The following is a 16989-nucleotide window of genomic DNA, read 5'->3' as shown; positions in this document are numbered from 1 at the left end:
CCTGCTTCTCTGGAGAACACTCAGTAATGTAATTTCACTTCAAGCAAATCTTTACTAGGGGTCTTAAATGACCTGTGGTAAAGAAGCTTAAGAGAAGTTGCATCTTTTTAAATGTTTAATTCAAATTGTTTAGCCATTCATACTAATTATTAGCCATCTCAATTATGAATACGATTGCCCTATATTCATCCCACCCGGAAAACCAGGTCGGCACTGTCAGTGAGACAAGAACGATAGCAGGTGATGACATTTTAAAATGAACTGAGTATTTTTAAAGTGTGGGGAGGAGGAGGGGAAGGACGTTTTTAAGGACAAGGTCCAGAGAGCTCAGCTTCAGTTTCAGCACCTCATTCCATCCACATGAGGGGTCTCCAGCACTGACCACCCCGTGACGAAGCACCGTGAGGCCAGAGACTGCTAACACAGGGCTACAGTGGCAGGAAAGCCTGTGCCCGAGGAGTGTCAGGGTGTGTCCCAGAGCACAAAGAGAACGGGAAGCACAGAGCACACATCACACACACTGAGACACAGCGCAGTAACCTTTTAAATAGGAGAAAGGAGCTAGTTCGAAAAGGTTTATTTACTTATTTTTTTAAACTACCACCAGGCATGTAAGACTGTTCAGAGACCCCTGAGGTTCCTCAGAAGCTACTATACAGGCTTAGATTGCCAAACTGGCCAAACAACTTCTTTTCATTATTGTGTTAAGGACATCACGTGTTCCCATGAAGATGTATGAAGGAAAAAAATTACCCTATTGAATTTTGCAGCGGGCAATCATTTTATCAGGTAACATACTTACATCCCAAACACAGAATCTCAATTTATGATTAGGTAAACCATACAAGGGTCATACATTAAATTTTTGGAGCATTAAAGAGATAATCTAACCACATGTCCCGGCACTGCAAGAGGTTTTTGCTTCATTTTGTTAATGAACAACTTGTCTCAGCACACATCTCTAGGCGTATTTCCTATTGAGCAGCTGTTCTGCCTAGAGAAGTAGCGTTGTCAAACAGGGGTCAAGCGAAAGGTCCCCTAGAGCAGAACATGGAGAACTTCTCAGCAGGAGCCCTACTCACACATGCGCACTCAGGCTCTGTGAGCAAGCTTGTGGCCGGGTGCAGTTATCTTTGCACTGAAAACCAGCCTTAAAGCTCTGAGCCAAACACTTTTAGCTCCAGGTTTGCACCTTTAGCTGCATAATCATGAGCTGCACCACCAACACCATATGCATATGTTCAAATATTTAAAAAGAAACTTCGTATGAAGAAATACAGAGACCCTTCAAAGTAGCTTTGTGTAAGATAAATCTACTTATTCATTTTTTTTCTCATTGAGTTTACTGGTACGTTTTAAGTACACAGTACAGTTACAATGCCGACAACATTATTCAGGAAGTCCTTAGTGGATAATAAAGCCAATTCTTCGTTCATTCACACACACATGTGCAAAAAGAAAGAAATACAGAGGGGGGCCAGAGATTTGGCTCAGTGGTTCTGCCACCTGCCTTGCAAGTGTAAGGACCTGAGTTCTATCCCTGGTACAAAGAAAGAAAGACAGAAAGACAGACAGACAGACAGACAGAAAGAAAGAAGCAGGGAGAGAAAGGAAGAGGAGAAGAGAAGGAAAGAGAGGGCTGGGATTTAACTCAGTGGTTCTACTGCCTGCCTGGCAAACGCAATGCTCAATCCCCAGTACAATGAAAAATAATAGAGAAAAACATGTGTTGTAACCTAGGGTGGATAACGGACCTAAGTGTGCCTTGAGTTGTACAATTATCTTACATGTATTTAATGTTCTTTGGCCTATTAGTCTGCTTTTTCAATCTGTGTATATGATAATTAACACTATAAGGCCTTATAAGATACATCAATAAATCTGATGTTGGAAAAATAATAGGAGGGAAAGGAAATAAAGAGTTGAAATGCATTACGCACATGGACCAATTTCGTACGAAGAATGTAATCATTATGTACTGCAAAACGTATAATAATAAAAGTTCAAAAAAAGAGAGGACCAAGCTGTATTACACACATGTAACCACTCCAAGTTGATAGTGAACTGTGTGTGTACTGCAAAACATGTGCTAATAAAAAAGATTTTAAAACTACAACAGGAAAGCAGTCCCAACTGATTACCATCTCATGGTGAACATCTGCTTGCAAATATTCAGTGGCGTCCTATGTGGCTGATGCTTTGTGTCTAACCCTGTTCTCTACAGCCCTGGGAAGTGAGAGTAATGCAAGAGGCTGCGAAGCAGCTCTGCCATGGACAGGCTTTTGCAGCCATCACAGTGCTTTTTGATTACTTTGCTCCTCCGTCACACCAGAATTATAGCTCCTCCTACAAACCCTCTTACCTGGTGTGTAATACTCTAGTGAGAGAAGCAATCAGCACAAAAATAAAACAATAGAGACAAGAAATTACATTGCTAGTATGTGACACATACTATGGAGACAAAGAAAAAGAAAAACAGAAAGCGGGGCTAGGGATGACTAGGAGCATGGGCTAGGAAGAGAAGTATTCGGCAGTCAGGAGGTATGGGGGGTCTCAGGTAGAGGGTGCCACCTGGGCACTTTCCAGTTAGCTCCTGGAAGAACACGACAGGCAGATGCAGAAACTAACAAGGAGTGAAAGCATCTGGCAAATTCCACAGGAAGCGAAGGAATCCGATGTGGACAGAGCTGGAGAAGCCAGGCAGAAAGAAGTGGGGGAGGCAGAGAAGAGGGAACAGAGCATGTAGTGCCGTGATGACACAGGAAGGGCTCTGGGGAGCTAATGTAGGGGGGATGGTGGGGGGAACGGGCTTTGTCTGCTAAGGAACAAAATAGACGAAGGGAGATCTTACAGGAGTAGATGACACTGAGGAGGACGGCTTGGATCAGGGTGTCTCATGGGGGATCCCCTGCATCACCCCATGCCGGAAGGGTCACGGATGTGCTTCCCTCTTTTACAACAAATGGTGTTACCTGCAAGGAAGCTGACCACCATGGGACAAACAGCTTCCACGCGTGTGTGAGAGCTCATTTCAATTTCAATAATGATAAATCAGCGCTGTCACAACATTTCCATTTCGCATTGTAATCTTGCAATACCTGCCAGAGATCTATCTTCTTGGTGGTGGTGCTGACGAAGTGGAGGCTGCTTTACGTTTCTTCATGAATCCTAATGCCATATTCAGTGTTCCTGTCAAATGCACCCCCGTCACTGGTGGCTAAAGCCACTGAAACATCTATACTTGTATTTCCCCAGAGAAAACTTAATTTGCGGGAGGGCATGACTTCAACTTAAGGCAAAGGCTGCTAGAGTTTCTGGATGTGGTTGACATCATGCTTCTTTGCCTACCTGGAGGACTCTGCATGAGACAAACCACCAAATTTAACTATACATGCACCAGTTTCCTTGGCTCTCATTTTGTCATGACTCCATAGCAGAATAACTTTTTTGTAGGTCCAAGGGGATTGGGCCCAATAAAGTCCAAAGGTGCCATGGTATGATGCCTGCCTAGAGCCTATGCATGCGCGCGCGCGCGCGCACACACACACACACACACACACACACACACACACTGAATGTATACAGTGTAAATGCTACATAAAGTTGACATAGTGCCTAGGGAATAACGACATGAAAGTATCTGCACATGTGCAGTACAGATGCATTTTCTAAAATATTTTAGTATGTGGCTGGTTGAATCTCTCGGCATAGAAACCCTAGTACTGAGGATGGACTACACTTCACATTCATGCAAAGACAACACAAATGGAAGTCAAAATTAAAGATGTTATAAAAAATTGTGCTCCAAATTTTGGTATTCATTGGCTTTCTCAATCTCTAGGGTGATACAATGGATGATGTTAAATTCGAAGAAGAAAATTTGGTCCGTCTCCTTTGTCAGCAGAAGCCAACTTCTTTCTGTACCACTGGGTACCCAAGATGAAAGTAAATTAAGTCCTTTGTGTCACCACCTTGTCTTTGGAAATGCTATTTGATACGGAACATTCCGCACTATCTCTTGAAGTGGCTGTAATTTATGAAGGAGCAATGTGGATAATTTATATGTGGGTGAAATATAAACCCATAAAGTAAAAATTTTTGTGTGCAAAATCTCAACATGGCAAAGTCCTCAGCCTACCACCTCAACTTAAAATTTTTAAAAAATGTTTTTCCAGTTCTCTAATTTCAAAAAAGCTAAATTCTAACACATTCCAAACCGTGTATTTATCATCCTTACCAAGTTGAAACAGAGGGGCTGTTTTTTAGCACAAAGACAAAAGTTTGTGATCCTTCAATGAAATCTAGATTTTCTTAAATTAAAAGGGACAAATAACAAAGACATGATACGCTGCTCTATGACCTTTGATAGCCACTGCAATCACTGTTGGCAGAGAACAATATCAATGCATTGTGTGCACAGAAGGTAATAAAATGTAATCTATGCAGTGTTTACCGTGGCCAAATTACATTTCTTTTTTATGACCATGGACACACACTGATGTGGAAATTTTGTCAAATGTGAAATGAATGAGAAAGAACGAATGCTAGTATTATTTTTAGTAATATCTACATTCTGAGTTTAGTACAAGGCCATCTCAAGTCTGAATCGAAAACATATATACGAAGAAGCAGCAACAATTGACATGTAGGAGGTCTTAACCTTAAGAGAGGTTTTTTTTTTCCCCCAAATCTGTTGGAGGTTGTTCTCAATTTCATTCGTGGGGGTTCATAAATAAATAACCTGATATAAATAAATAACCTGATGTAACTGCTTAGCACTCAGTAAGCAAGCTGAGAGAAGTCACAATTTTCTGTGATGCCCACTACTTTCCTAGAAATTAACCTGAAAGAAAGAAGGAAGGAAGGAAGGAAGGAAGGAAGGAAGGAAGGAAGGAAGGAAGGAAAGAAAGAAAGAAAGAAAGAAAGAAAGAAAGAAAGAAAGAAAGAAAGAAAGAAAGAAAGAAAGAAAGAAAGAAAAGAGGGAGAGAGGGAGAGAGGGAGAGAGGGAGAGAGGGAAGGAGGGAAGAAAAGAAATGTAACAAAACTAACCTCAAAGGGGATCTTGAGGATAAAACCAATTTCATTCTACCTTAGCCTCCACAGAAATCTTCCCCCACCAATAAATGTTTTACTTTACAAGAAAGAAAGAGAAAGAAAGAAAGAAAGAAAGAAAGAAAGAAAGAAAGAAAGAAAGAAAAGAGGGAGAGAGGGAGAGAGGGAGAGAGGGAGAGAGGGAAGGAGGGAAGAAAAGAAATGTAACAAAACTAACCTCAAAGGGGATCTTGAGGATAAAACCAATTTCATTCTACCTTAGCCTCCACAGAAATCTTCCCCCACCAATAAATGTTTTACTTTACATTATTTACTTTATGCTATTTAATTCTATAACATACCTGGGACTCATCGGCAGAACTAGAAGGTTATGAGTTGGGTTTTTTTTGGGAATTGAACTCAGGGCCCTGTGGTTGCTTTGCCGCTGAGCTACATCCCTGGCCCTTGGGTTATTTTGCTGGTGTCCCTCAAAATACCTGGCTTGCACTGATACATCTTGGGTTCAAAAGTACCCAGTGTATTAAACATAGGTAAGGCCTGCTTGCTACTTTTTAAAAAATAATGTTTTAAGAGAGGACACAGCCATGTCTCCTCATGTGGCTGCTTTCATGCTGCGATGGCAGAGTGACTGTGTGTCCTGCAAAGCCTGAAATATTTACTATCGAGCCTTTTATAAAAGTCCCTTTAAAATTATCCACTTCCTCTCCTTTAGCAAATAGCTAAAGAGTAGAGCACACATACGGTGAGCATCCTTTTGCCGTTCAGAGCAATAAATTTTTTCCAAAAGAACATAAAAGCTGGCTTCCTAAACATTTCAATTATTTTCCATTTTTGAGTTTCTCACTATCATAACTTTGAAGAAGACATTTCCTAAGCATTTCTGGATATCAAAGATTTGGCTTTTCACACTTGTCAATCTGATAGATTTTACTGGCACTGATGTGACATGTAATTTAACGCACCACCACATCTTATAATAATCATTTTTAATAATGTTTGGCAGTTCAAAAAGTTCAATTCCAATGATATTACAGAATGTGCTAAAGTGAACTAAGATTTGTTGTTTCACAACTGAAGAATAGTATAGTGTGATTAAGAACAAGAGTTCTAATTTGGGCAAAGTCTAAATGGCCTTGGTACTAAGACAGGCTCTAGTTAAAATATGGGACACAGCCAGACGTGGTGGTGCACACCTGTAATCCCAGCTCTCAGGAGGCTGAGGCAGGAGGATCACTGTAAATCCGAGACCAGCCTGGGCTACATAGTGAGTTCCCGGTCAGTTTCAACTACATTGTGAGATCCTGTCTCAAAAAATAAAAACAAACAAACAAACAAACAAACAAACAAAAAGATATGGGACACAATGACCAGAGGCCCTGGGGCTAAAGGAGTGCAGTACATTCAAAGGCTGCAGTGGCTTATCTACAGCTTGCAAAATACAAGCTTCTGAGGACACCAACTTAAAACCTAGTGGTGGTGTTTTGGCCTGGTCTGACAAATTTCGATTCTTTTTGTGTTATATGGGCATGCACTAGTCTATTCCACTATATCTGGGTTACTTTGATGTACCAACAAATTAATGCTGTCCTCCCCTCAATACTACATGGGGTTAGCCCTTAACATGATCCTAAGGTACAAGTAACCCATGCAGCAAGGCCAGTTGTTCTCTAGTAGAGAGTGGGATTCTACAAAACCAAGACGACACAGAGAGGAAGGGACGGTGCACGGCTGGGACTTCCTATTTCCAACCCAGAGGTTTGCTGGTTTATTCTCTGCTTTCGTGGTAGTTTACATAAGAGCAGAAAAATAATAAAACCTCTTACCCTACAGTGAACAGACACAGCTGCCTCTACCTTACCTCACAAGTACTAAGAGCTAGAAGACTGGTCTAACAAGCTCAGTTTCAGAAGCATCTGTGCAGAGTTTACTGTTACCGATATCTTTACACTTCAACAGGGTCTCCAGTTTATTGAACATGTTCTTGTTTATACCAGCCTAGTTATGTCGCCTGACTCGGAAGTAGGGAAAAATACTAGTCTAGAAATATGATTCTCAGCCATGGGTGATTTCGCACACAGAGCAAAGTCTGGACACAATTTTAGTTAGCACAGCTGGAAAATGGCACGTAGTGGGGAGGGGTTGGGGACACTGCTAAGCGTCTTACATGCACAGGACAGACTCCCATAACAATGAATCATCTGCACCAAAATGTCACTCACAGGCTGGGGGGTGCTGCTGCCCTAAGTGGGAGGCCTAACATATGAGAGGCCTTGCTTCGCTCCCCAGCACCACCAAAGAAAGCCAAGAAACCTTGGTCTGTGTGCGATCTCACGTCACACGTATTTACTAGAAGCAGCTCACACTAAGCAACCTGTAAAATCAATCACCTCTGGGCACACAGAATCATTCAATTAGCCCTAAATTGGTGAAGGAGCAAAGTGGAAACCTGAGTTGCCCAACAAACAGGATTTCTCACCTTCCAGAGAAGCTCATTTTCTCTGAACGGAGTCTGCTATCTACATTCGACCTCCAGACGACCATGGCCTTTCCACTTCAAATATGCAGCTTTGCTATAAATAAGATGCATAGCTATACAGGCTATAAATAAGTAGAAATTATATGCTTTCTCTTGTCTGTACTTAAACTGCAAAACTCTTCACTTGCTAGGATTGAATAGTCTCTGTAGGTATCAAAAAAAAAAAAAGCTGATGCAATCATCTCATCCTCCTAGAATGGAAGGGAGTCAGGATTCTAGAGAAAGAGCAAGGAGGTGGAGAAAATGACCAAGAAAGAAAATTACAAAAGAGACTTTCAGCATCTGGAAGAACTGATAAAAATTTTGAGAGATCCACACGTGTTTACGTATCAAATTATGTACGTATCAAATTTTAAATGTATCAAATTATGATGTTCATTACATGCTAAAAGTCTACAAAACGCAACAAGGAAAAATTTTCAAAGGGAAAGGCACATAATTTATTGATGCACACTAATTCTATTAATAGCATTGAGGAAAAGATGTTAACATTCATCATCCTGATTCACTGAATTCTGTATTCATGAAATGCACTTTCTGAACCTCATATGTAATTGCTTAGCCTAGAAAACAATGTCAAAACCAAACGCTTAGACATTTGGGGTGGAACACAGCCACTCTATTTAGGTTTCAAACTTGGTACCCTATGTTTGACAGCCCCAGACAAGTCACCAAGCTCTGTAAGCCTCATTTTCTCAGACATATAAGGAAATAAGGAACACATCTACAAAGTGCACTGAAGAAAAACAAATGATGTAGGAAAAGGCTTGGTAATTTTCAACACATTACAGAAATCAAAGTATTATCAAATCAATTATGTGGTATCTAGAGGGTCTCCCAGTCCTACTATCTTAGAAGAACTCACTAGACTTTCAGCATTCTTAACAATAAGTGCTTCTTCACAATAGCAAGAAATGTTGTTTATCAAGATAGTAAAAACTACATCTTTCAAAATTTACAGATTATTTTAATCAATGTGAATGTCTTATGGAGATCATTAAAAAACTATGGTTCAGGATGAAATCTTTTGTGAACTATGTAACTCCCCATCTATAATTTGTCTTTAAAAAAATACTTGGTCTCATTAGTTTTGAGACTTGTCCCCCAAGATACTGTTGATAAATGCCAATTTTAAATGTTAATTTGAATTATAAAATACCTGGGATACAACAAGTGAAATTATGTCTCTTCTATCAATAAAAAGTATCAAGAGTCTGTATGACTTCTAACCTGCAGCTGGATAAATTTATTCCTGGTTATAATCCAAAATTAAAAGTGAGTATTGGTGTGCTTGAACAAAGCTAGACTGAAATAATCAGGAAACACAAGATATAGTAAAACCTGTGGTGGTTGGTTGATGCATTTCTTTACAGAAAACTACATCCTAATGACAAAATCCTAAGAGAAGCACCTCTGATTCAGAATTGGGCATTCTAGGAGAGGAGGAAGAGGTGGTCTTCAAATTTTAAAATGACCTTTCATCTCCTACGGCTTCATATTGCCTTATAACACGGAAGTACACACATCAGTTGCACAAATATCAAATACTGGGGTAAGGACAAGTTATTAACATACGTGGTCTCTTGCTAAGTCATCTCATTTTGGCAGCTTTTAGCAAACCAGAATAATGCCAAATCAAGTATGATACCAACATTGTATACACAATATTTAATCGAACCACACTAAATAAAAAGAAAATTGATCAGAAATAGATAAAGCTTAGTCAGTGCTCTCAGCCCAACATCTGAGGTTGCCTGGTAAAAATGACACAAAATTATAAGCAAGGGAATAGGAACACACACTTGATTAAATGATAGATGTCCAGGAAATAAAACACATGCAAAGAAGGTGATGCTGAAATTATAGCCCGGCCATGCAATAAACACACTCCTCCTTTTCCCCTCCCCCAAGTGCATAGCAACATACGTTTAATAAGATCTTGGGAAACAGGTTCCCCGGTAGTCTTGGGCAGACTTTGGGACACTATGGAAAAAATAAGAGAACATAACTAAAAACAAAACCAGAAACATGGGAATGCTGGCTGAAACTGCTTCACAGGGGTCAACTGGCCCAAAGCAAAACAAACAAACAAACAAACATCAGTAAATTACAAAGAATAAACAGGGAACAAAAGTAAACACATAAATGCACATCAAAACCTATTTGCAGCCAAGATTAACATCTGAGAATGGATGACATTTCTCTAATTGGAAATCCAAGTAGCCTAATAGAGGGTTTCTTACTCCCTCCTTAATGCCAAGATTTACCAATATCCTTCAGTTCCTTTCTCAAAGAATCCCCATTTCACCCCACACAAGATAGCTTCTGGCTCCTGACTCAGGGATTTGATGAGGCCTTTTATTTTCCACTTACACCTGTCTGCTCAACTAACTGACCTTTAACCCCTTCTTTTTTCCACCACCTTTTGAGAAGCTGGGGATTGAACTTAGGGCCTGCAGCATGGCAGACGAGCAAAAGTGAGTGATATCCACTGAGCTACATCCTCAGCCCTACCATTGCTTTTGTCCTATGCTATTCTGTAACCCATTCGAAGTAACTGTTGCTTCTTACCCATCCCTGTTAGGTGTGTCCACCTTTTGCAAATCTCTCAGTAAAGTGTGTGCCAGCCAGGGCATCTCTAAGCAAACTGTGGTGACTACTGCTTGCTCCTTGTCCAAACACATCAAATGGAAAGGGTGTTAGAGATGCTCACAATGGGGTGACTTGGGACAATTTCTATCTCTTAAGGCAAATTCCACATTGCTAATAATTTAAATTTTTCTTTCTTATTACATGCATAATGTGTATCTGACAAAAATCTCACCTTGAAGCTAAACCAGTTAGCATCAATGGAACAAAAATCCTTTGTACCAAAGACGCCAGCCAAAATCATCTGCTGTGTTCCAAATTCTCTGACCTAATTAACTTCTTTGTTTGAAATAGAAGCAGAGGGTCTTTTGAGCTAGAAGCTGCAATCATCCAATCAAGGGCCAAGAAAAAAGACTGCTTGGTTTACAGGTTCCTACACCTGTCTCCATGCAGGACTGCAGCAATGACCTCAGGCGGGGGAGGGAAGGAGAGCCAGAGAGACTTTCCACTAGATCCCACTTACATATTGGGCCCCTTCACAATGGAAGGTTTTAATGGTGCAGGTCCTTTTGTTGTTTTGCTTAATCCTACAATCCACCTGGAAAATAATTTCTAGATCTCCAGAATTCTCAGGGCAGACCTGGTGGCTACCATCATTGCAATACATGAAGAAAGAGACAAGTTTCTCCCCGCAAAATGCATAATTCTTAAGTTCCATATAGGTCAAGCTTCCTATTTATGAAGAAAAATAAAATTGGGGTTCAATTTGGAAGACTACTAAAAAAGTGTTATATTATCTGAGAATTAATTCTTTAAGGAAAAGTTTCATTTTGCAGATTTAAGCCATCATAACCTCATATATCTTCTGCCCAGAATTATAAAAAGCTAAACATTCAAGAGAAAGGCTTTGAAAATTATTTCCCAAGCCTTAGGTCACTGAAGTTTTCCAAGTTAAGAATTTTCTTCTATTTCCAAAAGAAATGAAAACTTGACCCTGCCATTGTTCAGGTGCTGAGCTCAGGACAACTTGGGCATTTCTGCTCTCGGGCATTGGAGATGTATGAGCTCAATTCAATCACATTCCCGTACCACCACAGTAAAAGACACATTAGGAAATACCAGTATTCATCACAGCAACACACCCTGTCAAGGCAACTGAAGCTTCATCAGCCAGGCTCGCACAGGTAAACTGTATTCACACATGAAGTGCACATGCATAAACACAAACACACATGTACACAGACAACACATAAGTATGCATTTGCAGAAACAGCTTCAGAAGACAAACAGCTACTCCAGCTCCATTTTAAAGAGAAGCACTCAAAAGTCCGTACATATTGCAAGAGGAATTCTCCCACAGCTAGGAAAAAGAACACATCCAAGGCCATGCTTAAGTAGATAGACAGAGAGATGTGCTCACGATCGAACATACGGAGGAGACTCCGGACAATTAGAGAAGTTGACAGAAATGCGGTTAGTGGTAGCAACAGGCCCACTTTCATGAACCAAGAAAAATCAGTCTGTTACAAAGAGCTGAGTCAGTGGTGAGAAAGGCGAAAGGTGGCCAGGCTGGAGAAGGGTCCACTTACTGACGCTGCCACACACCGCCATGCAGTATTCTTCTGTGTCAAAGTTGTTCCTGTTGCCTCCACATCCGCCGTAAAAGAATGGGGCGCACTTCCCTTCAGTGACATCAAAGTACCAGCGGGAGATCATTGCTCGGCATGGCCCCGTCTCGGCTTGTTCAGAGCACACCTCTAATCAGAGGAGATGTGGGGAACCACATTTAGCATGAAAAGGCAGTGTCTCGTCGGTCACGTACACACGTTTACTTGTCTTATGCATTCATCCTCCCAGTGGTAACCTGGACTGGGTTGATTAGCACATCTACCGTTTACTGAGGAATTAATTATCCACCAGGACTTCAGAGTCACCTCTGAAAAAAAAGCAGGGCATTCTCATCTGGTTGAGTGTGGGGGCTGGGTAGATTTTGGCTAGAGGTTAAAAGATCTTTTAGCTGCTTTCAGATGAACTTTAAATGATGGATGGTTGCTGAACATCCAAACAATTCTCCTCTACAAAAAAATAAACTCTTAAAAAAACTTTAGGTCAACTTTGATGTGAAAGGATCATTTGGGTTATGATACAAACATTTAAGCTCACAGATATCTGGCTGTTTTCCTTAATAAATAATTGCCATGACTTCAGTATAAAACTAATTACACACATTTTGAATGTCTCCCGATTTTTGTAGAGTTAGTCTAACCACTGATTATACTTGAAAATATACATGTCGTCTCTCTATAAGAGTTACAGTCAATTACATTATCCAAATTTAAGGTATTTTTCACTTCTCCATCTCAACTTGGAGATGTTCTAAACAATAAAATGTAGTTAACCAAGTCTTAATTTGTTAATATACACCATATATTGTTTTATGTTTAAAACATCTTACCTGTCAATCAATATGCCTCATCATCCTTCCCAAGACAGTTCTATAATATCTGATGGACTTGTATAGTAAACCCTTTAATAGTACTTAGCAAGTTAATCAAGATCAAACCTTAGCATACCCACGTCTTGCTTTCTATTCTTGGTTTCACTAACATACCATCAGAAAAACACGTTTCTAGAAGATAAAAGCTACGCAGATGCCAGAGCTTCACGTGAAGAATATTCAACACAGTGATGATCCTCATCAACCAGGGACAAAGATCCACAATGTCAATACAAAGCGAACTGAGTTTACTTTCCTACACACACTGTTTTCTCCCAAATGCAATGAAGTGACAGCAAAACCAGAAGCTGCTGTTATCATGATGAGGGGACAAAGAAGGGACAGTGAATCTCAAGCCCAGGTGAGCCTAACAAACTCTGTGGAGGGTGTGTCACATGCAACAGAAACATGTAAGATGTACTGGGTCTCTGTGATGGTTTTTAGATGGAAATCAAGCTTAGGATCATGCATCAAGGTCATCTCACTAGTTACAGATGCTTCGAAAGCTTGTGCTTCTTGGATTTCTATACAGAATTCTCCTGTAGGATGAAAATCAGCTGACTTGTTGATGCAAGGATCTCGTCCAATTTGCAGTTGTATTCATCCCCTCAAATCACAGGATTTGCATTCTCATTTATAAAGGGTAAGTTAGTTATGTAGCCTATCACCTCAAAATTATTGACAGAGCAGTTTCTGGACCAAGGAGCTAAAAGCCATGACCACTTGGGGGCTCTGCCAACCACAGCCAGTGGCAGACTCCACCTCCAGACCTGATCTTCTTTGTCAGGTATAGGGAACACTGATTTTCCCTCCTTTACTGTATCTTCCTTATGAATCTGTACATATTTGTGTCACATGTTCATCCATGTGTCTAAGATGGGATACTACTCATCAAACTTCTCCTTGGGCTGCTTTAACTCATAAGACTGTAAGACCACAGTACTATGGCTGGAATTGCCACAACAGTTGCAAGGTAATATGGCTATTGCTATCAATCGAAGCACAGAATTCCCATATCTTAAGGCACAGCCACAAGTCACAGGAGTATTGACAGCAACACACATTGAGCCTCAAGTATTAGTGCTGATCTTTATTGCTTGGAGCACAAGCACCAACTGCGTGTCTTCTGATGCTTGTCTGCCATAGCCCCATAATGTTCATCAAAGCTTGGCAGGTATAGTAAATCTGTCTTTATGAATTCTCTCGTGTGAGAAATAACAGTGGCAGAACTTTGGGTGGGTGCAAATTAAATAATAGCATGATAGAATGATTGAAGAAGGGACTCCATCATTATGTAACCCAGAAGATCTGAGTACTTCTGATAGGGCAAAATCTCCAGCCCAGAACCCAATCCAAATGGCACTGCAATACTTACTATGTTTTTATACCTCTACTGAACTATATGGTACATTCATTTTTATTTTTCTTCTGCCTAATAATGGCTATAAAATCTGCATTACAGCTTATTTGAAGAAATCAGGCCAAGAAATTGGGGCCCCAATCAGCATGAAAACGCATTCAGAACTGGAAGAATAGGGCTAAAATGTGTCCCTTCTAAACCTTTAAAAGACAGTTATCAGTCCAACTGCGTCTGATCAAATTAGAAAGACTCACGGACAGAGCTAAAACTGCACATTCTGAGGTCGTAAAAAAATTATTATTTGGCATAAGTTTCTCCATATTTTCCAAGAATTTATACTTAATTAAACTTCATACATAGCACAAACATATCATCTTTCTTCTACTTAAACATTTCTTATCTGTTCTCCAATTATAGAGTAGGAAGAGCAAATGTAAGACATTAGTTTGCCTTTGTAATTTATCCCTTGCTTAATCTAACAAAAATAAAATAAAAACAAGACGTAAGTATTGAAATTCACTAACTATACTTAACATCAATATTTCAAATAAATTTGATTTATTGTTTAATCACTCAATCCATTAATAATGAAAAGGGCTGACCTCAAAGTAGTTTAAAACAACTTAACTTTTGTCATTGTAAGTTACTGATTCAGTTCTAAACATTGCTACGTGGTGACACCACATGGACCTAAATTATCAGAACTAAACTTGAATTCTGTTGAAGCTTAAGTGCACAAATTTGTGCTTATTACTGATGAAAAATATTAACAATTAATACACTAGAAAACTGATTATTTTTATAGAATGGGTTTTCCCTGGCAATTTTAGATTATTTAAGATAATTCTGATTTAGTATAATCAGCATACTTCTTAAAAGTGCATTTGTCATGTGCTTGATCATATTACCAAGCAGTCATCAAAAAAACATGATTGGGGCAGTAAATAATCAAATATTTATTATCTAGGAATCATACTTTACTCAACAGAGTCATGTAAAATTAGGCAAGTATGCTTGAAATGAATTCTTATAACAAAACTCATTTAAGCTCCAAATACAGGCTGAAATACCTACCGGTGATAACAAACAGCTGTGCATGACAAGGAACCCACTGACTTAGTAGAAAGAGAAGGCATCTCCACTTGGCTAGTCCTTTTATTAAAATGGGTTAATTCTCTAAGGCTACCCAATACATCTATCATTCTAATATACTTCACCCAATTTTCACATCTCTCTGTGCTGAAAGGTTATTTATAAAATGCCACCTAAAGAAGATTTAGTTGTAAAGTTTTAGACTAATCAGTACTCCAGTGCTGGTGTTAAGTGTGAGCGCTAAAGGTCACACTGTGATCTTTCCTGTCTTTGTTTTTTGTTTGTTATAAGAATAAACTTATCATTCACTGAGTGCCACGGTTAGTACAACAGAGAATAGCGTAACAGAGAACTAACAAGTTTGAAACTAGGAATTGGACATCGTATCCTATGTTGGAGAGCAAAGGAAAATGATTTTTTTAATTGAATGAGAAGTAGGGAGGGCTATGTGTACAAACTGGCTTTCTCCAGAAAAATAAAAAACAAAACACTTGAGTTATGGTATTGGCTAATTTCCATGGTATAAAGACTCCCACCACTGGTAATTTAAACGCAGATTTGGAAGAAATAGAATGCTGTCTGCAGATGATGTAACTGTCTATGTAGAGAAGCTAAAAGAATGGCCAACTCCTGAAACTAATAAGTAATAACGTCAAGGTTGCAGTTTGCAAGGTTAACATACAAAAAAAAAAAAAAAAATTTGCTTTCCTGTATACTGGTGGCAACAAACAAGTGGAATTTAAAATTAAAATCATAATACCATTTGCATCAGAATCAAATACTTAGGTTTAATCCTAACAAAATATGCATCAAATTTATGAGGTGAACTACTACAAAACTCTAATAAAAAACCAAAGAACTACATAAATCAAAGAACAAACAAACAAACAAAAATCCTCAATGCCGTGATAATTAGCTTTCACAAGCTAGGAAGGAATATCCAGTGACATGCCAATCAGTTGGTTTCCTCCAATGAGGCGCAGTAGGTGCACAGGTGAAACTACTACCAATTACCATGTAGAGAGATTGTGAGAGTTATTCAATATTCTTAGTCTGAAGGTTTGAATCTGGAAAAAAAAATTTCAGTGGGTAGACACCTTAGAGTTCTCTTGCACTTGTTGACATTGCTAAGATACTAAGAACAACACCATCAAAGATAAGGAAGGCTTTCTTTTCACTTTCTTATTCCTTGTCTCAATGCCCAAAATCTACACAATATGGAGGGCAGCAGACACTATTAGAAGCTCTTCCTTAACATAGAGGCCAGAGCCAGCAACACTTGGGTCCCACTGGACTTGGAATTTGTTAAGCAAGACTTTGAATGGCTGCTAAAGTTTGAAAAGTGCTGTGATAAACGATATAATTTAAATACAGGTATAAAGTGAAAATCACAGATACAAGATTCAGTCGTGCTCTAAAGGACCCAGGGAATAAGAACTCGTAAAAGTTGTACAGGACTTGACTTTTTAATAAGAAGTTTGCATATTTGGGGAAAGAAAGATACAATATTAAGGTGTAGTCTTAAAATTCAAATACACATCTCAAAACCCTAATTTTTTAAACAGATTGCATATACATATTTATTTTACTCTGAAATTCTGTATTGTCTGAAGCTACTAATTCTGCCTCAAGTCTAATAACAAAGTAATAATTTTCTTGGTCATATTTAAATCAATGAAAGCACCTAACTTCTCAAAAATCTAAATTTATATGATATTATTTCCATAACATGTGACAACATTAGAAATATCAAAGCTTTTCTTTTCATTGAGAAAAATAATGACAACAAACAAAAATCACACACGGCTTAGAATGTCCTTTCTTATGTCACTTTCTGAAAAGAAAAGATTAGATGGCATTTCT

The 16989-nt window shown here is 39.1% G+C and overlaps 1 protein-coding gene across 6 annotated transcripts in view; it reads right to left on the bottom strand.

Moving 5' to 3' along the window:
- The window catches only part of App (amyloid beta precursor protein), a 186755-nt gene that overhangs the window by 83363 nt on the left and 86403 nt on the right, over positions 1-16989 (bottom strand). For 2 of the 6 annotated variants that reach the window (XM_010608564.1, XM_010608565.1), the window contains exons 6-7: positions 11767-11934; positions 9515-9571 (exon numbers count right to left, since the gene is read on the bottom strand). The exons of 2 other annotated variants lie outside the window; for them this stretch is intronic. In XM_010608564.1, coding sequence (XP_010606866.1) covers positions 9515-9571; positions 11767-11934 — 225 coding nt within the window. The remainder of the gene's footprint in view (positions 1-9514; positions 9572-11766; positions 11935-16989) is intronic. 2 more of the 6 variants (XM_010608566.1, XM_010608567.1) reach the window with 1 other exon arrangement.

Source organism: Fukomys damarensis, unplaced genomic scaffold (assembly GCF_012274545.1).
Source record: "Fukomys damarensis isolate Sample0158 unplaced genomic scaffold, DMR_v1.0_HiC HiC_scaffold_24, whole genome shotgun sequence".
NCBI lineage: Eukaryota > Metazoa > Chordata > Mammalia > Rodentia > Bathyergidae > Fukomys > Fukomys damarensis.
Note: the sequence above shows the minus strand (reverse complement) of the source record. Positions and strands in the feature narration are given on the sequence as shown.